This window comes from Balaenoptera ricei, chromosome 15 (genome assembly GCF_028023285.1).
Source record: "Balaenoptera ricei isolate mBalRic1 chromosome 15, mBalRic1.hap2, whole genome shotgun sequence".
Lineage (NCBI taxonomy): Eukaryota > Metazoa > Chordata > Mammalia > Artiodactyla > Balaenopteridae > Balaenoptera > Balaenoptera ricei.
The window spans coordinates 40,897,123-40,924,721 of NC_082653.1; the positions used below are offsets into that span (position 1 = coordinate 40,897,123).

Consider the following 27,599-nt stretch of genomic DNA (forward strand, 5'->3'; position numbering starts at 1 on the left):
AAAGTACCCACGTAACCAGCACCCAGATCTAGAAACAAAACAGAGCATCTCAAAGTTCTCTCCGTGCTCTCAACAAAAGAAACCACTTTCCTGACTTCTAACACTACAGGTTAGTTTTGTCTGTTTGTAAATTTCATATAAATGGATTCATACAATATGAGTGTATAAATGTCTGACTTTTTTCTCTCGACCACATATTTGTGAGATTTTCTGTGTTGTTGTGTGGGACATTAGTTTGTTTTTTCTCACTGTTGTGTTGAATTCTACTGTATATGTATTGATCCATTCTACAGTGTGTGGTTATTTGGGTTGTTTCTAGATTCGGCCTATGGCAAATAGACCTGCTATGTGCACTCTTGTATGTGTCTTTTGGTAATGGGTAAGCATTGGAATTTGAGTTTTCAATCTTGGACTTGTTGAGAACAGGAGATTCACCCATCCTATCATTTCATGAGCAGGAACCTTGGATAAACATAAAGAGTTGGAGGACCTTGTGGCTAAGTTCCTGAATGTAGAAGCTGCTATGGTCTTTGGGATGGGATTTGCAACGAACTCAATGAATATCCCTGCACTCGTTGGAAAGGTGAGAATTTGTTAACATAATTGTCTTCTGCTGTGTTATTCCTAAGACATAACTCTGAGCAGGTCCTTTGTTAGACGTATGACTGAGAAGTTTCTTTACTTGGGCTTGGATGTTCAGCTTTTTGAATACATGTACTGTTACCGACCAGGATGCTTGGCCTCCTTAATCAATAGAAATTGATAAGAGGCCAGACAAGAGATTCAGGCAAGGCTTTATTGCGGCCCCTGCTGCAGCAGCGGGGGAGCTCGCCCCCAAGGAGGGGAGCGAGCTAGTTCCTCATATGGGGTGAGGGTAGGGGCAGGTCCCGGGGTAAGGCCAGAGGCGTGGCTTAGGTGGTTTGACCACTGCTTTGGTAGTGTTGTGTGCAAGAGGCATATGCAGTACCCTGCTTTTGCTTCCGGCTCTTCAGAAGTGGCAGTTGGGTTTTTTGGTCTTTTTGTATCTTGTTGTCCAAAATTTGCCCCAACTGCACAAGTACACAGTTATTTTTAGTCCCATATAGTTTCTTTCTATTTTGTTGCACAAGGAGGTGAAGAGGTTTGTCCAGGTGCAAGCACTGCAGCAAAGGGTCCCAGGTCCCAGGTCCCAGCCTGTCTAAGTACCAGCTGAGTCCAGCAAATCCCTTCATCATGATATCTGGTTATATAACTGCAGCCCTAGATGGGAGTCAAACTTCCTCTTCAGTGATAGTTTTGCAAAATCAATTAAATTTTTAGGCCCCCGAGTCAATGTTCAGCATAACAAATGCTTATTAATCATTTATTTTAACAAAACGTTTTTCTTGTGTTATTTGTCCCTTTATTCATTCAATAAGTCGCTTATTGAGAATCTACTGTGTTCTCATATGAGGCAAGTTACAGAGCATACAGAGATGAACAAGACCTTTGCCCTGTAAATTCATATAGTTTCTAATGGGGGTAATAACACACCAAATAACATAGGATAAATACCACAGAAAAGGGGTGCTCATAAATGAGGAAGGACAAAAGAGTTGTCCCCTAACTCTTCTCGAGAAAGGCTGAGATGCTTGTGCAAAGTAGGTGACATGAGAACAGAATCTGTTACTTATCTGTTTAGATAAATAAGTTATTTTCTTAAGACAAGGAAGAGTGAGCAGCATGTGTGAAGCGCTGAGGTTTGGAAGAATTAGAACATAAGAGAGTGGATGAAGAAGAGACCAGAGGCGAAGGCAGTTACCAAATTGTAAAGAGCCTTATAGTGTAAATCATGCTGGAGTGTTGGGAATTCTCCTGGAGAAAAATGAAGAGTTGGTTTGTTCATTTTAAGTAAGCAAGTGCCATAATCAGATTTATGTTTTTAAAAATCTGACTCATGACAACTAATATAATGCAGTATATGATCTTTGATTGGATTCTGCATTGAAAAATATAGAAGGAAAGGAAACATCTGTAAAAGGCATCAAGACATTTTTAGGACAGTTGGAAAAATTTGAATTTGAACTATATATTAGATGATAACATTGTATCAATGTTTAATTTCAAAGGTGTGATAATTGCATTGTGATCGTGTAAGAGAATGTCCTTTTTCCTAGTAGACATGTGCTAAAGAATTTCAGGGTGAGGTATCATGAGGTTTACAAGTAACTCTCAAATGTCCACCAAAAAAAATTATAAATACACACACAATGTCTGGGGTATGGAGATGTGAGAATTTTGCTGACTTTGGCCTCAAAAACTTAAAAATGTATCATGTGTGAGATTTCTAAAATATAAGGGAGAACTCTAAGATTCTGGGTGGCCATTAAAAAAAGGTCTTTATTTTTAATTTTTTTGCATGGCTCTGCATTTTGGGTCTACTTGAGCAATTTCATAATTTAGAAATCTTTAAATTAACAAAGAAAAATAATTTTACAAACAGTAATTTATATAAGCAGTAAATTAGAGTGACCTTCTCTCCCTGCCTCAGACTGAATTGCCATCCATACTTTTCCAGATGCAAAGTTTTTAACTGTAAAGCAGTGATGCCTCTGTCTACGTGGATGTTAATATAGAAGGGAATGAGAATCAGAAAACAAGAGCTTGAAATGTTTTGCAGAAATTATCCCTGCCTTCCAGTAGGAGTGCCCCGAAACCATTCCAAGTAATCCAGCATGGGATTGAAAAGCCTCACCAAATCCACAACCCACCCAAAATCATATTAGTTTTCCTGCCAACCATCAATCCTTTAGACTCTACCCGGTGCTTAACCAAGCTCTTGGATGACCTCCTCTGCTGAAAATTATATGCAAATGTTTCAAAAATGTGTTAACCCTTAACAGATCCCCAACTCCATCAGCAAATTGCTCTAGAGGATTTTATCCACGTAGACACCAGTTTAAACTCTTGGCCTTTAAAATTAAAGAGGGTTTTGGAAAATCTGTGTTATAGATCTTAAAGTGAGTCCCTGTTCCCACATGTTGTTTTCCCTTCATTTTATTTATTGACCTATGTTTCATGTGCTTGTTTTCTACCAGGGATGCCTCATTTTAAGCGATGAGTTAAACCATGCATCTCTTGTGCTTGGGGCCCGACTCTCGGGTGCAACCATAAGGATCTTCAAACACAACAGTGAGTATCAGTGTTTTTATCCAATAGGTACCTCTTGCTTCTAGACAAAAGTAAAGATTATTGATGGGGCTTAGTCCTTGCTCTTCGACCTGGGAGCTTAGCTAATGAAACACAGTCATGTTTATACTCACTACTGGCTTGTTAACCTCTGCTGACCTGGAACAAATGGTTGAACTGCATTAAACACCCAGATTGCTAAGTGTAACCCAAACACATTAGTGTCGCTGTCATTAGTGGTCTTGCAGCACGGCCTCTGAAGCCATGACTGAGCTCTTAGACTGCACGTAATTATCAGAAGTGTGATAATGCCTCCTCTTTTGTAACTCTGCCTTGAGAAAGTTTAAAGACTTAAGTTTTTTTTTTTTTTTTTTTTTCATTGAAGCACAGTTGATTTACAGTGTTGTGATAATTTCTGCTGTGCAACAAAGTGACTCACTTATATGTGCATTCTTTTTTATATTCTTTTCCATTATGGTTTATCTCGAGATGTTGAATGTAGTTCTCTGTGCTGTACAGTAGGACCTTGTTGTTTATCCATTCTATACATAATAGTTTGCATCTACTAACCCCAAACTCCCAGTCCACCCCTCCCCCACTCCCCCTCCCCCTTGGAGGGCCACAAGTCTGTTCTCTATGTCTGTGAGTCTGTCTCTGTTTTGTAGATAGGTTCATCTGTGTCATATTTTAGATTCCACATATAAATGATATTATACGGTATTTGTCTTTCTCTGTTTGACTTACTTCACTTAGTATGATAATCTCTAGTTGCATCCATATTGCTGCAAATGGTATTATTTCATTCTTTTTTATGGCTGAGTTGTATTCCATTGTGTATGTGAATCATATCTTCTTTTTTTTTAACATCTTTATTAGAGTATAATTGCTTTACAATGGTGTGTTAGTTTCTGCTTTATAACAAAGTGAATCAGTTATACATATACATATGTTCCCATATCTCTTCCCTCTTGCATCTCCCTCCCACACACCCTCCCTATCCCACCCCTCTATGTGATCACAAAGCACCAGACTGATCTCCCTGTGCTATGCAGCTGCTTCCCAGTAGCCATCTATTTTACATTTGGTAGTGTATATATGTCCATGCCACTCTCTCACTTTGTCCCAGCTTACCCTTCCCCCTCCCAGTGTCCTCAAGTCCATTCTCTAGTAGGTTTGCGTCTTTATTCCCATCTTGCCCCTAGGTTCTTCACGTCTTTTTTTTTTTTTTTTAGATTCCATATATATGTGTTAGCATACGGTATTAGTTTTTCTCTTTCTGACTTACTTCACTCTGTAGGACAGACTCTAGGTCCATCCACCACACTACAAATAACTCAATTTCATTTCTTTTTATGGCTGAGTAATATTCCATTGTATATATGTGCCACATCTTCTTTATCCATTCAACTGTTAATGGACACTTAGGTTACTTCCATGTCCTGGCTACTGTAAATAGAGCTGCAATGAACATTGTGGTACATGACTCTTTTTGAATTATGGTTTTCTCAGGGTAAATGCCCAGTAGTGGGATTGCTGGGTCGTATGGTAGTTCTATTTTTAGTTTTTTAAGGAACCTCCATACTGTTCTCCATAGTGGCTGTATCAATTTACATTCCCACCAACAGTGTATGAGGGTTCCCTTTTCTCCACACCTTCTCCAGCATTTATTGTTTGTAGATTTTTTGGTGATGGTCATTCTGACCAGTGTGAGATGATATCGCATTGTAGTTTTGATTTTCATTTCTCTAATGATTAATGATGTTGAACATTGTTTCATGTGTTTGTTGGCAATCTGTATATCTTCTTAGGAGAAATGTCTATTTAGGTCTTCTGCCCAGTTTTGGATTGGGTTGTTTGTGTTTTTGATATTGAGCTGCATGAACTGCTTGTAAATTTTGGAGATTAATCCTTTATCAGTTGTTTCATTTGCAAATATTTTCTCCCATTCTGAGGGTTGTCTTTTTGTCTTGTTTATGCCTTCCTTTGCTGTGCAAAAGCTTTTAAGTTTCATTAGGTCCCATTTGTTTATTTTTGTTTTTATTTCCATTTCTCTATGAGGTGGGTCAAAAAGAATCTTGCTGTGATTTATGTCATAGAGTGTTCTGCCTGTGTTTTCCTCTAAGGGTTTGATAGTGTCTGGTCTTACATTTAGGTCTCTAAACCATTTTAAGTTTATTTTTGTGTATGGTGTTAGGGAGTGTTCTAATTTCATTCTTATACATGTAGCTCTCCAGTTTTCCCAGCACCACTTATTGAAGAGGCTGTCTTTTCTCCATTGTATATTCTTGCCTCCTTTATCAAAGATAAGGTGACCATATGTGGGTGGGTTTATCTCTGGGCTTTCTATCTTGTTCCATTGATCTATATTTCTGTTTTTGTGCCAGTACCATACTGTCTTGATTACTGTAGCTTTGTAGTATAGTCTGAAGTCATGGAGGCTGATTCTTCCAGCTCCATTTTTCTTGCTCAAGATTGCTTTGGTTATTCGGGGTCTTTTGTGTTTCCATACAAATTGTGAATTTTTTTATTCTAGTTCTGTGAAAAATGCCATTGTTAGTTTGATAGGGATTGCATTGAATCTGTAGATTGCTTTGGGTAGTAGAGTCATTTTCACAATGTTGACCCTTCCAACCCAAGAACATAGTATATCTCTCCATCTATTTGTATCACCTTTAATTTCTTTCATCAGTGTCTTATAATTTTCTGCATACAGGTCTTTCATCTCCTTAAGTAGGTTTATTCCTAGATATTTTATTCTTTTTGTTGCAATGGTAAATGGGAGTGTTTTCTTCATTTCACTTTCAGATTTTTCTTCATTAGTGTATAGGAATGAAAGAGATTTCTGCGCATTAATTTTGTATCCTGCTACTTTACTAAATTCATTGATTAGTTCTAGTAGTTTTCTGGTAGCATCTTTAGGGTTCTCCATGTATAGTATCATGTCATCTGCAAACAGTGACAGCTTTACTTCTTCTTTTCTAGTTTGGATTCCTTTTATTTCTTTTTCTTCTCTGATTGCTGTGACTAAAACTTCCGAAACTATGTTGAATAATAGTGGTGAGAGTGGGCAACCTTGTCTTGTTCCTGATCTTAGTGGAAATGGTTTCAGTTTTTCACCATTGAGGACGATGTTGGCTGTGGGTTTGTCATATATGGCCTTTATTATGTTGAGGTAAGTTCCCTCTATGCCTACTTTCTGGAGAGTTTTTATCATAAATGGGTGTTGAATTTTGTCAAAAACTTTCTCTGCATCTATTGAGATGGTCATATGGTTTTTCTCCTTCATTTTGTTAATATGGTGTATCACATTGATTGATTTGCATATATTTAAGAATCCTTGCATTCCTGGGATAAACCCCATTTGGTTATGGTGTATGATCCTTTTAATGTGCTGTTGGATTCTGTTTGCTAGTATTTTGTTGAGGATTTTTGCGTCAATGTTCATCAGTGATACTGGTCTGTAGTTTTCTTTGTTCATGACATCTTTGTCTGGTTTTGGTATCAGGGTGATGGTGGTCTCGTAAAATGAGTTTGGGAGTGTTCCTCCCTCTGCTATATTTTGGAAGAGTTTGAGAAGGATAAATGTTAGCTCTTCTCTAAATGTTTGATAGAATTCGCCTGTGAAGCCATCTGGTCCTGTGCTTTTGTTTGTTGGAAGATTTTTAATAACAGTTTCAATTTCAGTGCTTGTGAGTGGTCTGTTCATATTTTCTCTTTCTTCTTGGTTCAGTCTTGGAAGGTTGTGCATTTCTAAGAGTTTGTCCATTCCTTCCAGGTTGTCCATTTTATTGGCATATAGTTGCTTCTAGTAATCTCTCATGATCCTTTGTATTTCTGCAGTGTCAGTGGTTACTTCACCTTTTTCATTTCTAATTCTATTGATTTGAGTCTTCTCCCTTTTTTTCTTGATGAGTCTGGTAATGGTTTATCAATTTTGTTTATCTTCTCAAAGAACCAGCTTTTAGTTTTATTGATCTTTGCTATTGTTTCCTTCATTTCTTTTTCATTTATTTCTGATCTGATCTTTATGATTTCTTTCCTTCTACTAAATTTGGGTTTTTTTGTTCTTTCTCTAATTGCTTTAGGTGTAAGGTTAGGTTGTTTATTTGAGATGTTTCTTATTTCTTAAGGCAGGATTTTATTGCTATAAACTTACCTCTTAGAACTGCTTTTGCTGTATCGCATAGGTTTTGAGTCATCGTGTTTTCATTGTCATTTGTTTCTAGGTATTTTTTGATTTCCTCTTTGATTTCTTCAGTGATCTCTTGGTTATTAAGTAGTGTATTGTTTAGTCTCCATGTGTTTGTATTTTTTACAGATTTTTTCCTGTAATTGATATCTAGTCTCATAGCATTGTCGTCAGAAAAGGTACTTGATACGATTTCAATTTTCTTAAATTTACCAAGTCTTGACTTGTGACCCAAGATATGATCTATCCTGGAGAATGTTCCATGAGCACTTGAGAAGAAAGTGTATTCTGTTGTTTTTGGATGGAATGTTCTATAAATATCAATTAAGTCCACCTTGTTTAATGTATCATTTAAAGCTTGTGTTTCCTTATTTATTTTCATTTTGGATGATCTGTCTATTGGTGAAAGTGGGGTGTTAAAGTCCCCTAGTATGATTGTACCAATGTCAATTTCCCCTTTTATGGCTGTTAGCATTTGCCTTATGTATTGAGGTGCTCCTATGTTAGGTGCATAAATATTTACAATTGTTATATCTTCTTCTTGGATTGATCCCTTGATCATTATGTAGTGTCCTTCTTTGTCTCTTGTAATAGTCTTTGTTTCAAAGTCTATTTCGTCTGAAATGAGAATTGCTACTCCAGCTTTCTTTTGATTTCCATTTGCATGGAATATCTTTTTCCATCCCCTCACTTTCAGTCTGTATGTGTCCCTAGGTCTGAAGTGGGTCTCTTGTAGACAGCATATATATGGGTCTTGTTTTTGTATCCATTCAGCCAGTCTATGCCTTTTGGTTGGAGCATTTACTCCATTTACATTTAAGGTAATTATCAATATGTATGTTCCTATGACCATTTTCTTAATTGTTTTGGGTTTGTTATTGTAGATCTTTCCCTTCTTTTGTGTTTTCTGCCTAGAGAAGTTCCTTTAGCATTTGTTGTAAAGCTGGTTTGGTGATGCTGAATTCTCTTAGCTTTTGCTTGTCTGTAAAGGTTTTAAATTCTCCATCAAATCTGAAAGAGATCTTTGCTGGATAGAGTAATCTTGGTTGTAGCTTTTTCCCTTTCATCACTTTAAATATGTCCTGTCACTCCCTTCTGGCTTGCAGAGTTTCTGCTGAAAGATCAACTGTTAACTGTATGGGGATTCCCTTGTATTTTATTTGTTGTTTTTCCCTTGCTGCTTTTAATATTTTTTCTTAGTATTTAATTTTTGATAGTTTGATTAATATGTGTCTTGGCATGTTTCTCCTTGAATTTATCCTATATGGGACTCTCTGTGCTTCCTGGACTTGAATAACTATTTCCTTACCCATATTAGGGAAGTTTTCAACTATAATCTCTTCAAATATTTTCTCAGTCCCTTTGTTTTTCTCTTCTTCTTCTGGGACCCCTATAATTCGAATGTTGGTGCGTTTAATGTTGTCCCAGAGGTCTCTGAGACTGTCCTCAATTCTTTTCATTCTTTTTTCTTTATTCTGCTCTGCAGTAGTTATTTCCACTATTTTATCTTCCAGGTTACTTATCTGTTCTTCTGCCTCAGTTATTCTGCTATTGATTCCTTCTAGAGAATTTTTAATTTCATTTATTGTGTTTTTTATGATTGTTTGTTTTCTCTTTAGTTCTTCCAGGTCCTTGTTAAATGTTTCTTGTATTTTCTCCATTCTATTTCCAAGATTTTGGATCATCTTTACTATCATTATTCTTTTTCAGGTAGACTGCCTATTTCCTCTTCATTTGTTTGGTCTGGTGGGTTTTTACCTTGCTCCTTCATCTGCTGTGTGTTCCGTTGTCTTCTCATTTTGCTTAACTTATGGTATTTGGGGTCTCCTTTTCACAGGCTGCAGATTCGTAGTTCCCGTTGTTTTTGGTGTCTGCCCCCAGTGGCTGAGGTTGGTGTGTTGTGTAGGCTTCCTGGCTGAGGGGACTAGTGCCTGTGTTCTGGTGGATGAGGCTGGATCTTGTCTTTCTGGTAGGCAGGTCCATGTCTGGTGGTGTGTTTTGGTGTGTCTGTGACCTTATTATGATTTTAGGCAGCCTCTCTGCTAATGGGTGGGGTTGTGTTCCTGTCTTGCTTGTTGTTTGGCATAGGGTGTCCAGCACTGTAGCTTGCTGGTCGTTGAGTGGAGGTAGGTCTTGGCATTGAGATGGAGATCTCTGGGTGATTTTCACCGTTTGATATTACATGGAGCTGAGAGGCCTCTGGTGGACCAATGCCCTGTACTTGGCTCTCCCACCTCAGAGACACAGCCCTGAAGCCTGGCTGGAGCACCAAGAGCCTGTCATCCACATAGCTGCTGGTGTTGGAGAGTCCCCCGAAGAGGTGGAGCTCCCTGGAGACAGGCACCAGCAGCAGCCATGTTTGGGAACTCTTTCTACGCAGAAGCCGCTGGTAGCCGCACCATATCTTCTTTATCCATTCATCTGTCAATGGACATTTAGGTTGTTTCCATGTGAAGACTTAAGTTTTATGTTATAGTCAGGTAAAAAGTGATCTTGTTCCTTAGCCTAAATGCCTCCTTTCACTATCCCACCCCACCCACCCCCCCACACACACACAAACATTTAGTCAGTGTCATTGCAGTGCCCTGTCAGGCCCCTGGGTGTGAGGTTTTGTGATGAGGTCAAGGCAGCACGGGAAGTATTAGGAAATACTTAGAAGGAGGTGGTGGTGGACACCTGAGTTCTCTCGTCCAGCTCTGCCCCTGATTTTTTGCATCACCTTGTGTAGATCCTTTCCTCTTTCTTGTACTCAGTTTTCCAACTGCAAAATGAAGGTGTTCAACTATATGATGTGTAAGGATCCTCCTAGTTCAAAGTTCCTGATCCTAATTCTTCATTACTCTCATCAGAACTCTCCTTTCTTTCTGTGTGTATGCATGTGTCCACACACACACACACACACACACACACACACACTTGTTTTCTCTCTCTTCTTTCTCACTGCTATTCTCTCCTGCTTTCCCTCCCCCTCCACTTTTCCCTGTTCCTCTTCCTTGGCACTCTCCCTTCGTTCTCCAAGGAAGTAACAAAGATTGAAGTGAGAAGAAGAAAACAAAGAAGTGAGGAAGACTTGTTCCAGTTCTGTTGTGCCCACCTCACAGAAACCTCAAACCATAAAACAATTATCCCCCAGGAGATGAAAGCCAATGCATGGGAGCATTCCAAAGTGACCCCCCTTTTCCAACTTGTAGAGTTATTCTGATGAAATATATCCTCTCACCGAGTGGGGTGAGTTCTGGCTATGCCTTTACTGAACCGCTTCAGCGGCTGTGTGAGAAGAACACTCTAGAGTGAAGTTCAGGGCCAGCAACTCTGCAAGAACCAGACTTGAGGCCCCTCAGACCTACAGCTCAACTCTGACCATTAGCTCAATGCTAATTCAAAATATGTTGACTCCATTTCTTAATGTTACATCAACCACTCAGTCTTTGCTTTCATCTCTGATAAGCCAAGTTTAGTTCCTCCAGTTGTGTTCCTTTTTCTTCATTTATCATCAATTGTTACATCCAGATTCAAATTATCTTCACAGTGTTGGGAATTCATATTTGGAGTAGACATCTTTCAGGGGTTCAAAAAATGAATTTATTAGGAGATGAAGGAAAATGCTTTTGACATTAGAACAATGTGCTATGCCTTTTTGATTCTTTGGCAAGGCAGGTAATTGGTGATCAAAAATTCTGTCTTCTGGAGGAAGGATAAAGGAAATAGTGGATAATTATTCAACTGTAGTTGCATCCATGGATATGGTTAAACATGATGATCTCACTCTTGGAGAGAAACATCTATCAATGGCAGCCTCTCATTTCTTCACTCAGTTCTACTGAGGGCAAAGGAATGTCACGGTCCTAGTTGCACAATAGAAACATCTAGGAATAGCTATGAAAGGTCAATGACTCAGTCCACCTACAGAACAAGTGAATCAAAATATTCAGGTTGGGACCAAGGCAGTTGCATTTCTTCAGAGCTCCCCACGTGATTCTGATGCATAGTGAGGGATATAAGCCCTAATATAAGGTTATTTTCTAAACTCATTTAGTCTAAGCTGACCCTGGATCTTGAAAGTATGCCCGGAGATACATCACCAGACACACCTTGTCACATTAACTATCCTCAGGCTTCCTGTCACCATGATGAGCACTCTTTTACACTCCTGGTCTAAAGTTGGTAAAGGGAGTCACAAAATGCAGAAAAAGTGTTCTAAGCCAAAACTCACTAAACATTTATCAAACAACTTTTCTGATTCAGGCGCTATGTTAGGGCTTTGGAGAACTATAAAAATGATAAGGTAATATCTTGCTAACTGAGAGCTTACAATCTAGCAGGAGGAGCAGATATATACAAAAGTAATTATCATGGGTTGAAGTGAAAAAGGGCCACAGTGGTATTGGGCAGTGGTTAAGAGTAAAGGCTTTGACAAATGTATCTTTTCACACCCACTGGAATAGTTAAAATCCAAAAGATGACATCAAATGTTGTCAGAGGTGTGGAGCAACTAGAACACTCACCCATCCCACAACTGTAATGTAAGTGGCACAACTCATTTAGAAAACCCTTTGGCAAATCTTGTAAAGCTAAACACATCCCTATGCTATGACCCAGAAATCCCACGGCTCAGAATTCCCAGGAAAATGAAAGCATATGTCCACTAAAAGGTTTGTACAAGACTGTTCATAGGAGCTTTATTCATAATACTCAAAACTGGAAACAACCCAAATATCTATCAATAGGAGAATAGAAAAAAAAATGTCTTATTCATATAATAGAAGACAATTCTACAATAAAAAAGGAATAAACTACTGATACAAAGTGGATGACTCTCAAGAAACATCATTTTTAATTAAATAAACCATATACAAAAGAGTACATACGGTATGAATTTGTTTATAGAAAACTCAAAAACAGATAAAACAATTCTGTGGTGATATAAATCACAACAATATTCGCCTCTCCTTGCAGGGGAGGAAAATTAGTAAGAAGAGGCATGAAAAACTTTCTGGGGTGATAGAAATGTTGTTATTTTGAGTGGGGTGATGCTCACGTTCTTATTAAAATTCATTGCATTGTGCACTTAAGATCTATACATTTCCTTATAAATAAATTTTCCTAAAATGTTAATTATCATACAGCATATATAAATTTAAAACCATCAATTTGGTATTTTTCCTAACAAGTATAGGCCTTGACCTAAACATTAGTGTCCTTGTTCTATAGCCTATTATCATGTGGTCCTAGGAAAATTACTTAACCTTCATAGATCTCTATTTACTAATTCCAAAAATAATCTCTATTATGATGCCTGATTCATGATATGCTGGAGAAGGAATATGAAGTGCTTAGCACAATACCTGGTAATAGAAACTACTGAATTGTTTGTACCTGCTGTGTTATTATGATTATTATTATCCTCGTCATTGTCATCACCAGCACCACTAAGGGATAGTAGAGAACATTATGGTGACCCAGAAGAATGCATAGGTCATCTCATTAAGGGGACTGCATGAAATGCATAGCATTTGCCATAGACTTTGAAGGATTAAGAGAATTCTAATCAGGGGTGAGGGAAAGGAAGTTTCAAACAGAAGACTAATCTGCAGTGTGCAAAGACAGCAAGACCCCCAAGTGTGTCCTGAGTGTGGGGCTGAACTACTGGAGAAGAGCCTTAAAATTAAGGCCTTGGCCAGTTAATGTAGAGCCACAAAGACATGTATATAAGACAAGATGTATGTACTTCAAGAAGCAAGGAAAAGTGCTTGTTCTGCTGTGTGCCATGCTGTCCCTTGGAGGGATTAGCTTTGCTCACAGCATTTAGTAGCCCTCCCAGGTGTCCAGGGGAGCTGAAAACAGAGATACAAGCAACTTTGAGTTAAAACTTTGAAGAGCATCAGGTGGAAAAGGTTTGTCTTTATGGATTGTAAAGATCAGCTCTCCTCAAAGCAGTTCTCTTGTCCCTTTAATGATTCAGGAACCAATTCCAATGTGTGTGGGGTTCTCTACACCAACAAGAAATTCTGCAACACCAGCTGGGCATCCAACAATTCAACTTATTTCTGACACTATCTGCCTGGTGACGGCATCAGACTCCACAGGTCTGTCCGCATTTCAGATGCCAATCTCACGTCCAGGTTGTCACCTGTTCTTCTGAGTGACCAGCTAAAAATCAGAAGTTCCCATCACCCTCTCCTTTAGGTTCAACTAATTTGCTAGAGCAGCTCACAAAACTCAGGAAACCAGTTTACTTACTAGATTATCAGCTAACTATAAAAGGTTATAACTCAGTAACAGCCAGATGGAAGAGATGCACAGGGCAAGGTGGGTGGGAAAGCATGCAGGAGCTTCCACAACCTCTCCCTGAATCTCCAGGTTTGTTTCATCGACTCAGAAGCTCTCTGAACCCCATCCTTCTGGGGGCTTATGGAGGTCTCATTGGCACAGTTGATTAAATCATTGGCCATTGGCCATTGGTGATTGAACTCAATCTCCAGCCCCTAACCCTCTCCAGAGGTTGGGAGGAAAGACTGAAAATTCCAACCCTCTAGTCACTGGTCAGTTCCCCTGGCAACCAGCCCCCATCCTTAGGTGCTTTCCAAAAGTCATATCATTAACATAACAAAAGACACCAATATAGTTTTCAGCACTCAGGAAATTCTAAGTGTTTTAGGAGCTATGTGCCAGGAACAGTGTAGTGAATGAAGACCAAATACATCATTTCTTATTACAAATCGCAATATCTCACCTTCTCTATCTGCATTTATCATTTGGAATTCAGCCCAAATTGTACCATTCACCAGTCTTCCCTTGGAAATTCTATAGAGATGATGATGATGATAGATAGATAGATGATAGATAGGTAGGTAGATAGATAGATAGATAGATAGAATGATAAAGTAAATGGGATTCAGTGTTAATAGATGAATCTGGGTAAAATGTACCTGGGTGTTCTTTGTAGTATTCTTATTCTTGCAAATATTTTTGTTAAGTTTGAAATTATTTTCAGACAAAATTGTAATTCCTTAATCCTTTGCCGATATTATAATTCAAGGATTTCATTTTATCTTCCAATTTTACACAGCTTTTAAAACATTCAGTAACTTAACCCTCATGCTCTCTGTTTATACCCCCAGATAATAGATAACACTTCTTATCTATATCTTTATAATACATGTTCGCTGTGGTTATGTTATACCAGCAAATAGCACTTATTGAGAATTTACTCTGTGCCAGATGTTGAGCTAATAACCTTCTCTTATGTATTTATTTAACCCTGTGGACGGTCCTCATTTACAGGTGAGGAGATTCAGGCCTAAATAGGTTGTTGAATACCTGTCCAAGATCATAGAGCCCCTCAGTGGTGAAGCCTGGCACTGTCTGTACAAATCCTGCTTTTCCCAATTAAGGATCACATGCGGTGAGGGTCAGAGTCCATCATTTAATCCATGACATTCTGTTATGTATGAACTGCTATGGCTCTTTAGTTCTCTGTGGGAGGTAGAATAATGGTCCCCCAACATGCCTGTGTCTTAATCCCCAGAGCCTGTGACCATATTATATTTTGTGATAAAGGGGAATGAAGGATCCAGATGGAATTCAGGTTGCTACTCAGATAATCTTAAAGTAAAGAGGTTGCACGGGGTCCAGGGTAATCACAGGGTCCTTAAATGTGGAAAAGGGAAACAGAGGAGTGAGTGTCAGAGTGATGCCATGTGAGAAAAACTTCAAGCCATTGCTGGCTTTGGAGAGCAAAGAAACCACAGCCAATGAATGCCAGAAGCCTCTAGAAGCTGCAAAAAGCAAGGAAATGGGTCCCCCCCGACCCAGCTTCCAGAAAGGAAAGCACCTCGACTTGGTTTTAGCCCAGTAAGACCCATTTCAGAGTTTTGGCCTCCAGAAATGTAAGATAATTTGTGTTTCGTAAAGCCCTACGTTTGTGTTAATTTTTTCCAGCAGCTGTAAGAAACTAATACACTTTCATTCTCAGGTACACAGATCCCTTGTTCTCACTCACTAATGTGCTCAACAGGACTTTTACCCATGAACAACTCTCTCTGCTGTTGTATTTACACCACAGAAACAGCCACCTTTGAGAGCAAGTCTACCTCCAGGGTCCTTGAAACGACTTCTCACTTGAGAGGTCCTGGAGGTGAGATGGCATATAGAGGGGAAAATAATTAAGTGGAGTCCTAATAGGTAAGGCATCAGTTGCTGCTGGCGCTCTATCTTGTTTTACTATTCCCAGGATAATACTAAACACCTCAGTAAACAATGATGCTTTAATCCTTAATACGTATCCATGCAGATTGAAATGATAACATGGAGATTTTTTGAAGGATCTGCAGAAGATGAAAGTTGCCTTCCTATGTGTGCAGGAGGCATGCAACCAGCCCAAATAGGAGCTAATAACTTATGAGATGGAGTTTAAGAATGGCCCCCTAAACTGGAATGTTCTTAAACATCAGGATTATGGGATTTCATACAACTACACTTGCTCTGCTTTCCTGGACTTTGCTCCACCTGTGTCCTCTGCTTATATCTTAAGGATACTCTCCTGACTTTGGGGGGAGAAGAGGTCCTATTTTTATGTAGATCAATACTAGAGGATACCCAGTTGTTATTTAGAACCATAGTAAATAAATCAGAATTCTGGGCCCTTGAATTTTTGCATTCTGTATGCGAAAAATATACCTGAAGTGTAGTCAAACCATTGCAGACCATCATAATAAACTTTGAATCCTATGTGACCTGGATTGACCAATAACTTTAAGCTATTCATCATTTCTTTATTTCCCACAAAATCAGAATGAGGAACTGAACAAAATCAGAACACCCAAAAGCTATACTCTCTAAGGAAAAGTAGACAACTCAGAAGTGCAGTTTTAGCAGAATTTATCACCAGGGCTTATTTCTTCCTGGACTGCAAATGTTACAATTACAGTCAGCCCTCCATTTCTGCATGTTCCACACCCATCAGATTCAACCAACTACAGATGGAAAATATTTGGGAAAAAAATTCCAGAAAGTTACAAAAAGCAAAACTTTATCGCATGCTGGCAACTATTTATACAGCATTTACATTGTATTAGGTATTATAAATAACCTAGAGATGATTTAAAGTATATGGGAGGATGTGTGTAGGTTATATGCAAACACTATGCCATTTTATATAAAGGACTTGAGCATTTGCAGATTCGTGTGTCCACAGGGGCTCCTGAAACCAATCCCCCATGGATACCAAGGGACGACTGTACTGAGATCCTAACTCTCATTTATTCAGCATTCACTGCTGCCAAGCACTACATTAAGCCCTTTATATAATCAACCATTTAAATTTAACAAAAATCCAGATTCCTATTTCTCTTCATTATTCCCACTTATTAAGAGAAAGCAATGCTCAAAGTGATTGAATGACCTGCCCAAGGACACACGCATGACACGTGGCGGTAAGAGTCAAAATTCAAACCCAAGTCTGTTGCTCTTGTCTTGGTTCATTTCCCCTAGGAGCATACCTGAGACATGGATGTGAAGGCAAGTCATTTATTTAGGAAGTGATCCCAGGATGAGTCAGAGAAGCAGGGGATGAAGACAGAGCAGGGTAGGTGGCCAATAAAGGGCGTGTTGTCAAGCATGTTAGCACAGTAAACACCTGGAGCTCAAGCCTACTAGGAAACTCTGGGTGCCAGTATAGACATGCCTCAGTGTTATCCCACCTGAGGGGTGGGAGCTGGGGTATTTATGCACCAGTTCCCACTTGTGGTTGGTTGAGGGCTGTCCTGACTCAGGCTGAGTATGCTCCCAAAGCCAGAAAAATATGTTTTGGACAAAGAATAGCCTGTGTCTGCAATAAGGAGCTGGGCTGAGAGGATACAGGTACATGGACAGCTCTAGATGACACTCTTACCCACTCGCTAAGTCCAGCTACTGCCAGACCACATGTAGGACGCAGACAGCTGTGGGTTCTTGTGTGAAAATCAATCTAGTGTGATGCCTTATCCTGTTAGTAACATGAATCTTAACTCAGAAGCTGAAGTTTGGTCTCTGAATCCCTCTGGCTACGTGCTGAGAATATCTCCTTGCACTTTCTACTTTGGGCAGCTTCAGGGAAATAGCCAACCCTTAGTTTGCCTTTGTGACTCATTGGTACCACAAAACAGACTCTCCAGCCATTTTACAGCACAAGCCGAGGCATCAGCTCCAACGAGGGACCCACAGGCTTGGTCTCCTTCATGATTCTGGTGTATTGAGGAAATGGGTCCAAGCACCATTGGGTACCCGGAGGCCTTTGGTAAACATGTTCTCTGGGCTGAGTATATTAGCACCCTGAGAATTCCAGGACCTCAAACCCTGGGTGAATTTTAACTCTCTGGAAAGGTCAACCACTTCTTTCAGAGATTTGGGGAAATCAGAACTGAGTTATTTTTTTTCCTGTATCTGCTCACTTTACTGGTAAATGCATACGATGTAGATTCTAGAACAATGTTTCCCAGTCTTTAAGGTGCAAGGAGTCACCATGGGGGTTCTTGTTGAAATGCAGACTTGGATTCGGTACTTCTGGGCGGGGGCCTGAGCACCTGCATGTCTGACAAACTCCCAGGCGACACTGATGCTGCTGGTGCAGGACTGTACTTGGAGCAGCAAGGCTGTAGGTAATCTCTGTACTCAAGTGAGTCACAAAGGGCTTCTTGAGCTGGTCTTGAAGAGGAGAAGCAGTCTTTTCAGCTAGGAGAGTTGCCATGAGGTCAGAGGAATGAGCAGGCCAAGAATTTGAAGTGGTTTAGGAAAAAAAAAAGTGGAGAGGAAGAACCAGGATTCTATCTAGAGGCATTTAAAGGCCGAGAGGAAGAAGAACAAAGGATGCAGTGTTTGTGGGAAAACTCTGAGCCCTACCTCTTCTGCGGAGTGAGGGCTCATGAGTGTCATTTGAGTGGAAGGTCAAACCTATAAACATCACTTAGATTACTTTACAAGCCACGACCTTTTCAATCTCAAGGCTCCTGAACTAGGTTGTTTAACAAATAAAGCAATTGCCCCTATATCTTTTAACAGTAAGAGTATTCAACCCTTGCTGTAATGAAACTTTCACATGCACTCACTCCTTTTAGTCCCAACTTCACAACAAGTCACCTACCGATTATCCCCTTTTTACAGATGAAGAAAGAGGCACAAAGTGGTGAGGTGACTTTTTCAGAGACAGCTGGAAAGAGGCAGAGCTGGGATTTAAATTGAGGAGGTCTGACTTCAGAGTTCCCATTTCTAAACACAATGAACTTTGACCTCCTTTCCATTCCCTGCCTCCCCCAGATGGTAGAGTGATGTATGAAATACTCCATAGCCTCCATCTCCCATGCAACTGTCCCGGGTCAGGGCAGCTGGGTTAGGCGGACGCAGCCAGCATTCACTGGGCGCCCTTGACTGCACCCTGACCTGAGATGCAGGATCCAGGTGCTGACCCCTGGGCTCCCACAGTGCTCCCTGAATCAAGGCTCACCTTCCTGCACTGACCCCACTCCCCAGGGATCCTATTCAGCATTCTGTCTAGTCCCACAGACCCTTCTCTAAGGATCAGAGCCCTCCATGCTTCATCAGGCCCAGAGCCTGAGTGCATGGGACACTCTGTCCCCGTGCATTAGGTTCTACCCATTCTTCACCTCATGTGCTCAAGGCCAGAATTTTCTGGGATGACCCTCTCCCCTGGGTAAGTAGGCCCTGCCCCTAGCACCTACCTCACCCTCTGCCCAGCCCAGCTCCTCTGCTCCCAGCTGCCTTTTGTCTACTTCCAGGAAGCTCACCTTGCTTCTTTGACCTACAAAAGACTATGTGACACCTGCAAACATATTTGCAGACCCATTCAGAAGACCTGAACCAAAGTATGTATCCAAACTGCCTTGCAAAACTGAAGGCACCCTTTTTTTTTTTTTTTAACTTTTTTTAATATTTATTTATTTATTTGGTTGTGCCGGGTCTTAGTTGCAGCAGGCGGGTTCCTTAGTTGTGGCATGCATGTGGGATCTAGTTCCCTGAGCAGGGATCGAACTCATGGCCCCTGCATTGGGAGTGCGGAGTCTTATCCACTGTGCCACCAGGGAAGTCCCGCAGCCATTTTTCAATGCATCAGAAATGCCCTCATTGATCTCATGGAGGAGACTCTATAAATGTCACTTTGAGAGAAATATTTGCTTTGCTGGCCAGAACTGGACATTATGATTACATTTTCCCCCAAAGGTTACACAAGGGGGCAGTTCCCCCCAAACCATCTTAAAAATAAGAATGGTTTATCATCATTCACAGTTGTTTAAGTACCTCCTGCTTAATAGTTCACATTTGGGCTCAATATTGAAGGATGAAACTGATTATCCCTGAAGGAACACGAGGAACAGGGAAAAGATGGGGGGAGGCAAGGGATTAGAGTAACAAGTAGTATTTCTTCATCATCCAACCATCTTTTCACTTAAGAAATAGCTGTTGAGTGTCTATCCTGTGTAGGCATGAAAAGATTTTGGCAAGAAGCCCACGGAGCAGGGAACAAGAGGACATATCTAAATGCAGGTGGAGGCAGGTTTCTTGGCGCTTTGAGTGATGAGGGTGAACCAGCAAGCACTCTGGGCAGCACAAGGAAAGTGAAGGCTGCCCTTCAGCCCGACCACGGGCCCTAGATGGAGAGCAGGGCAGGGCACGGAGGGGTGGCCAAGTTCTCGTGTCTCAACAAAAGCTCAGTTGCACAAGAGATGAGGAAAGAGGCAGCCGAGGCAGGAGAAAGAGTGTTTTTGCTGTACAGGAAAGTAAGAAAGAAGCCAGAGACCTAGTTCTTATCTTTAGGAAGACACTTTTTGAACTACACCAACCTCCCTTCTGAGAAGGTTATGGCTTCTTTGTTGACTTGGGCTCTCTTCTCACAGGACTGTATGTGTAGTTTCCGCAGATCCCGGAGGCTTGCTGATATTATGAGGGTTTTGAATTTAAGGACAGGTGCAGGAACAGGCTCGCAGAGCATCATTTTCACCTAATCCTGATTGGAGTTTTGGGCACATAGCTGGGCTCTCCCTGAGATTTAGTAATTCTCTAACCCGTGACAAACCAGGGCTGCTTTGCACCAGAACGTGGACACCAGGCCACGTCTCATCACCCACCATGCCGGCTCCCTCCTCTCAGTCCGTCACAAACCAAAGGACCCCACCTTGATGAGCCAGACTTGGTGGTGAATAATGTCTAAGACGTTGTTGGTACTCAAATTTGTGGTGATTACAAGTCCACAGTGTGTCATTATAACTTTGTAACATGATGGTACAGTAGCACTGTGTGGGTGCACCTTGATGGCATCAACTGTATTCTTTTAATTTCTGTATCTCAGGATTTTCTCTATACTCTGACAAGAAGCTGGTTTGTTTGGGCTTAGGGTCTTTTGTGTTTTTTTTGTTTGTTTGGTTGGTTGGTTGGTTGTTATTGGTTTTACAAACCTTCTGGCATTAGTTTGTTTATCTGAAAAAAAAAACCCAAAACCTAATCGTTCAGATGTGTCATGAGCATTAACGTAATGCGAGTATAAGTGCTTTAATAAGCATCATTATTTGAAAATCTCTTGCAGATGTTAGCATGTGATTTGCTGAAACAGTAGAACCTCATAAGGCCTGCAAGAATATAAACCACAATCCCCTGAATCCTATAGGTCTGTGACCCACACACTGTAGAATTATAGAGCAAGGACCTAAAAATCAGAAACTACCAGATGTTAACATGGGTCCAGAATCCCACAGTGAGTGAAGTCATACCTTTCTCTATTTAGCTTCTGTGATTCTAAGAGGTTAGTGAGTTTGTCCCCCAAGGTGGAACAATGGCTGATTGATCTTCCCTTTGCTCAAGGATCCCAGTGTGTGGACACCAAGGGTTTTCTGAAGTTCCGCTAAAAGCTTCTCCTCATCGAACTCTCCATTCATGACAAACACTATGAGTTCCTGCCATCTGCAAAATGCAAAAAACATATCAAGGTCTTTTGTAGGCTTGTTTTCTGTCCTGCCTGATATTAAAAGAATGGAGAGAAATTTCTCTTCTTTAATGGGGTTCATTTAAACTCCCAAACTCAGGCTCTAACATGTATGTGACCCTCTTGATTGCATGAACAGTACAATAATCTCTGCATGTATAGATTTTTGAAAATCTTAGAATATTCACTTTTAAGTGACTGCTAATTTAGTTCACTTGGGTTTGCTTTTGAGTTTATTTTTGTGTATGGTGTTAGGGAGTGTTCTAATTTCATTCTTTTACATGTAGCTGTCCAGTTTTCCCAGCACCACTTATTGAAGAGACTGTCTTTTCTCCATTGTATATTCTTGTCTCCTTTATCAAAGATAAGATGACCATATGTGGGTGGGTTTATCTCTTGGCTTCCTGTTCCATTGATCTATATTTCTGTTTTTGTGCCAGTACCATGTTGTCTTGATAACTGTAGCTTTGTAGTATAGTCTGAAGTCAGGGAGGCTGATTCCTCCAGCTCCGTTTTTTCCCCTCAAGATTGCTTTGGCTATTCGAGGTCTTTTGTGTCTCCATACAAATTTTAAGATGTTTTGTTCTAGTTCTGTAAAAAATGCCATTGGTAATTTGATAGGGATTGCATTGAATCTGTAGATTGCTTTGGGTAGTATAGTCATTTTCACACTATTGATTCTTCCAATCCAAGAACATGGTATATCTCTCCATCTGTTTGTGTCATCTTTGATTTCTTTCATCAGTGTCTTATAGTTTTCTGAATACAGGTCTTTTGTCTCCTTAGGTAGGTTTATTCCTAGGTATTTTATTCTTTTTGTTGCAATGGTAAATGGTAGTGTTTCCTTAATTTCTCTTTCAGATTTTTCATCATTAGTGTATAGGAATGCAAGAGATTTCTGTGCATTAATTTTGTATCCTGCAACTTTACCACATTCATTGCTTAGCTCTGGTAGTTTTCTGGTGACATCTTTAGGATATATGTATAGTATCATGTCATCTGCAAACAGTGACAGTTTTACTTCTTCTCTTCCAATTTGTATTCCTTTTATTTCTTTTTCTTCTCTGATTGTCGTGGCTAGGCCTTCCAAAACTATGTTGAATAATAGTGGTGAGTGTGGACATCCTTGTCTTGTTCCTGATCTTAGAGGAAATGCTTTCAGTTTTTCACCATTGAGAACAATGTTGGCTGCTGTGGCTTTGTCGTGTGCGGCCTTTGTTATGTGGAGGTTGGCTCCCTCTGTGCCCACTCTCTGGAGTCTGGGTTTGCTTTTATTACTATGGCACAGGAGTCACACTCACCATGTGTCATTTCTGTATAAAAACTTGTAAATTCCAAGTCCCAGAAGGAAAAACTCTGTAAGCAGCTATACTTATATTCAACAGCTCTTTATTCCCTTCAGAGGCTAACAGGCCTGCAGTGGATTATAGAAAAGGGAGCTGCTTCCCCCAATCACATGGGTTACTTCAACATTTTAGGAACCCAGCAGAAAGCAAAATGTCTAAAGATGAACGTTTGTTATCCCTGAAATTCTCAAAATAAGAAGGCTGCTTTGTTTCCTTGGCTGCCATCTAGTGGTCAGTGATGTAGTGACACTAAAACAACACTACATCTTACGCGAAGACTCAGAAGATATGGGATAGGGAGTGTGGGAGGAAGACGCAAGAGGGAGGAGATATGGGGAATATATGTATACGTATAGCTGATTCACTTTGTTATACAGCAGAAACTAACACACCTTTGTAAAGCAATTATACTCCAATAAAGATGTTTTAAAAAAAAGCTAAAAAAAGCAGTTAATTAAAGAAATATTACTGCAGGCATGAGGCATTTATCCTTTCTCATAATTCCTATTTAGATCCCAAAGTGTCATTCCCTTTCCTGTTTCCTGGTCTACAATCTTTTCCATGAAAAGTCAAGTGATTCAACTATCACATATCGCTTTAGCTCTAGCACTGTGCATTAGGACTAGGGCTAAAAGGATGAATAAGATAAGGTCCTCGCCTTCCCTGGAGGAGAGACATGAGCTCAAATAATGAGCAGTGTGATGAGTGCTTAAATCCAGAATAGATGAGTCATCAAGGACACAAAGAAGAAAGAAAATCTGTCCTATTGGCCAAAAGAGTTTGAGTGGAGGCTTTCGTGGTGGGTGGAGGGTCTCCAGACAGAAAAGAGGGGGGAAGTATGTAAGAGAGATGGGAGGCTGTGTGCTGGGGAACTTTGAGAAACCATATGAGGAAGATAGCCAGGGACTAGATCAGGAACTGCCTTTGCAGACTGCATTCTTTAGCTAGTCCCATAACAAACAACCTCGAAACCTCAGTAGCATCCAACAAATATCACTTATTTCTTACCCATGACTGCAAGTGGGCTGGGCTAACTGTGCCCTACTTGTCTCTCAGCCTCTCCTGGGACCCTCCCAGGTCCTGTGGACTAGCCTGGGAGTGTTCTTTTCATGTTACTGGCAGAAGCACAAGAGGAAAAGCAGAAACGTGTAAGGCCTCTTAAGGCGGAGGCGTGGAACTAACCTGCTCTCTCTTCCCTGGATTCTATTAGCCAAAGCATGTCACTCAGCTGAACCCAAGCCAGAGGCAGGGAAACATCTTCCATTCTTTTAGTGGGAGGGCTCTGAGGTCACATGTCCAAGGACTCCAATTGGGAGAGTGTAGGAATTGGGGCCAATAATGCCATCTGCCACAAGTTCTATCTTGGAAATGCTGAGTTTGAGGTACCCATGGTTTTGTCTAAAATGTGGTTGGAAAACAGTTATGTAGCTCAAAATATAGGTCTGGCTTTGAGTGATGGACCCAGGAGTGCCAAGACCCCAAACATGAACACTTGTGGACCCCATCCCACACGAACTGGTCCAGAATCTCTAGGAGTGAGACAGGGAATCTACATTTTTACTGGTTCCCCAAATGATGATTCACAGTCTCTGAAGTCTGAGACCCACTGGTGGATAAATGACAAAAAATGACACTGCCTTAAAGTTTTGAAAGAAACCAGGACTGCTTTGTACCAGAACATGGCCTCCACACCACATCCATTTACCCACCTCCCAAAACTTAGGCAGTGAGACCCCTGCCAGCCCAAAATGCTGCTGTTCTGTGCAAACCCAGCTAAACTCTACCATGCTGGCGGCGAAACCATTGATTGGTGAGTGTTAGTTAATGATATCCCTCAGGGCTAATTTTCACCTGGCAACAAAGCTTAAGTTTAAGAAATGCATTTAATGTAAAGCTGCAATCTCTGCTAAGGCAGGTGAGGACAGCCTTTGAAGACCCTGTGAAACTATGTGCCTCCACTAGAGGTTTATTCTGCTGGCTTTACAAATCTGCCTACTCAGCTTGTCAGAGTTAACTTTTACTAAAAACTAGACTTGTCTCTCCCCCAAGGTGTTCTCTGACTTTGACTTTGCTCTCTGAAAGTTCGGGTCCAAGTCTGAGCCTAAAATATCTGCTGCCTTCTCCAAAAGAAAATGAAGGAGGAAAAGAAAAGCCCTCTCATGACTCAATTTTTTTGTGTGTATTATTTAAAGACATGCAAAGCCTAGAGAAGCTCCTGAGAGATGCTGTAATCTACGGTCAGCCTCGAACCCGCAGAGCTTGGAAAAAGATTCTCATCCTAGTGGAGGGCATCTACAGGTATGTAAATAACCAGAGACCTATTCACACACTGAGGCCCACAGCGAGCTGACAGATGGGGCAAGGCTGACCTCTCCTAGTTAAATGGAAAAATGAGTTAGATATAGGTGTTATGAAGGGACCTGAGTCAGAGCTATCAATGTGAACCATCAGGTCTTGGGTCACCTTTCTTTTCAATGACCATACATATGGTGGAGCACCTTGGAGGCTGGCATACTTAAGAAGGTGTCTTCAGAAACGTCCTGACAGAACATTGCTAACTTGTATTGATTCCACTACCTCTGGCTGCCCCACAGTTTCAAAGGCTTTTAGGGGATGGGTTATTCAACCTCAGAACACTCTTTGCCTTTATGACAAAGGCAGGAAAGTAGATACTGCTGATGGGCACCCAGCTGCCCCTAACTCAATAGTGCACCCAAACTCCAGGCTTGCTGAACTTAGCCAATTGTTGGCATCAGACTACAAAAAAGCCTGCACATTTTCTTCAAGGTAAGACTAACCTGGAGTACAATTCTTGATACAGAGCTGGGAAGAGGGGGAGATGGTCTTAGCATCTGAAGGCATGCTCAGTCTTCCCACAGCTTTTAGGCTGAGCAGACAAAACATCCACTAAGCCAGTCAGAGCTGCACTTTTATATTGCTGGTTGTGATTGAATTTGCTTCATTCTATGTCTAAATTGATGATCGTTACTAAGGTAGAAACTACTCCCAAGTTTGTCTTCTGGTGGATGCCCTAGTCCATGAGACAAGGAAACATTACTTCAGAGTTACTCACTCCTAAATCAATTCTCAATCTTCATGTTAGAAGAAGCAAGGGCAATGTTTCCTCTGGATTAATTATGGGGAAGTGAACAAGATTAAAAGGAAGGGAATGAGGGCTTAACTTCCCAACAAGGGGAAGTGTGGCTGCAAAGGAGACTTGAGATCAGGAGCAGCCTTTTCTTCCAAAGCTAATGGAATCCATCCCTGGGGGCACCACACAAGCACATTTGGCAATTTTCAGTTGTCACAACTGCAGCAAAGTCCTGCTGGAATCTGGTGGGCAGAGGACAGATATGCTGCTAAGCCTCCTACAATGCACAGGATAGTCCCCTACAGCGGAGAATTATCCGGCTCAGAATGTCAACAGTGCCGAGTTTGGGAAACCCTGCTGTAGAATAATGTAACCCCTCACTGGCCCTGAACTTGCTACTTTTAAGAAATAATCTCATCTTGACTCTCAGGCTGTCATAGCCTCAAGCACGGGTCTTTCTCCCTGTGTGATTTGTGCCAGATGCCAGCCTGGGAGGGGAGGCCTTTATCTAAACACCTGTCAATCAAGCCTGGAATGGTGGGAGCACGGATCAGCGGAGGGAGAGCAGACGGGCATCTCCTTTAACCAGAGTAAACAGAGCCCAACTGCAAATAAACAGAACTCGGCTTCACTAAAGGGAAGTTTGGTTCTAAGTACTTTGATCATGGCTGGAATTAAGTGGACCACCAGCGTTTCACTGTCAGATATCCCCATCAGTTACACAAAGAAACCCCTCTGCTAATGGCTACGTTGGGCCTGGGTCCTACCATGATATCAGGAGGATAGGGGAGCCAGGTGTGGACTTCGGCTCCAAAACAGGGTGGCAACAAACCACAGCTTAGGGTTCACTAGCAATGGTGACTGCCCAGTGGCCTACTGCTGTGAAACGAGCCACCTCAAAGCACAGTGGCTTACACAGCAATGAGTTATTATTTCCCACGCTACTGTGGGTTGTCTGGACCAACTGGGCAGCTCTGCTCCACGTGACATGCGTTGGGGTCATTCATGCGGCTGCTTTCAATGGGGTGTTTGGCTGGGGCTGGAACATCCAAAATGACATCACTCACACATGTGGGCTCTTGGTACTGGCTGTTGACTGAGGTGCCTTATTCTCTCCTCTTCTCTGGGGTGCTTTCTCTATATGTAGGCTTTTCTCATTCAGCAGTCTAGCTAGAGCTTCCTTACAACAGGGTGGCTGGCTTCCAAGAGAATGAAAGCAGAAGTTGCCAGCCTTTTAAGGGCTGGGCCCAGAACTGGTACAACATCACCATATTCTATTGGTCAAAGCATGACACGAGTCTAGCCCAGATTCAAGGGGAGGAGAAACAGACCCCACCTCTTGATGGGAGGATTGGCTTGTGTATACAGGGAGGGGAAGACTTACAGGCAACCATCTTTGGAGGCAATCTACCACAGCAGCTCCATCGACCCGACATGTATACAGGGAGAAGTCTCCACTGTCCATGGACTTGCCTTCTCAGAGATGTTCCTTTGTTCTCACCTGCACAGGAATCTTGTCTTTAAATGAGACTGTGACCTAAAGGCACTCATTCATAGATAGGAAACAGGACCCTTCTTAAACAGACCTCAGTACCTCCTGGGACCTCAGTTTCCTCGTCCGTAAAATAAGACTAGCCTAGAGTAGAGTTCTGGAACATATGGATGTTCTCATTTGCTGCTCTCACCAGAAAATGAAATTATTTCCCACAAGATTTTCCAAAGGGCCAGGGTTACAAATGTGAAACCAGTAGTTGACAAATGTACTTTTACTTTCCAGAGATGTATTATGTATGTATACCTTGTTAGAATCCACACAAAACCTCCTTAGAGTTTCACTCCCAGATCTTTCTTATCTCT

The 27,599-nt window shown here is 41.1% G+C and overlaps 1 protein-coding gene across 1 annotated transcript in view; it reads left to right on the plus strand.

Moving 5' to 3' along the window:
- SPTLC3 (serine palmitoyltransferase long chain base subunit 3) overlaps window positions 1-27,599 on the plus strand; it is a 127,668-nt gene that overhangs the window by 52,911 nt on the left and 47,158 nt on the right. Inside the window, exons 6-8 of the mRNA XM_059896098.1 lie at window positions 459-583; window positions 3,057-3,150; window positions 24,844-24,949. Of these exons, the coding sequence (XP_059752081.1) occupies window positions 459-583; window positions 3,057-3,150; window positions 24,844-24,949 (325 nt within the window). The remainder of the gene's footprint in view (window positions 1-458; window positions 584-3,056; window positions 3,151-24,843; window positions 24,950-27,599) is intronic.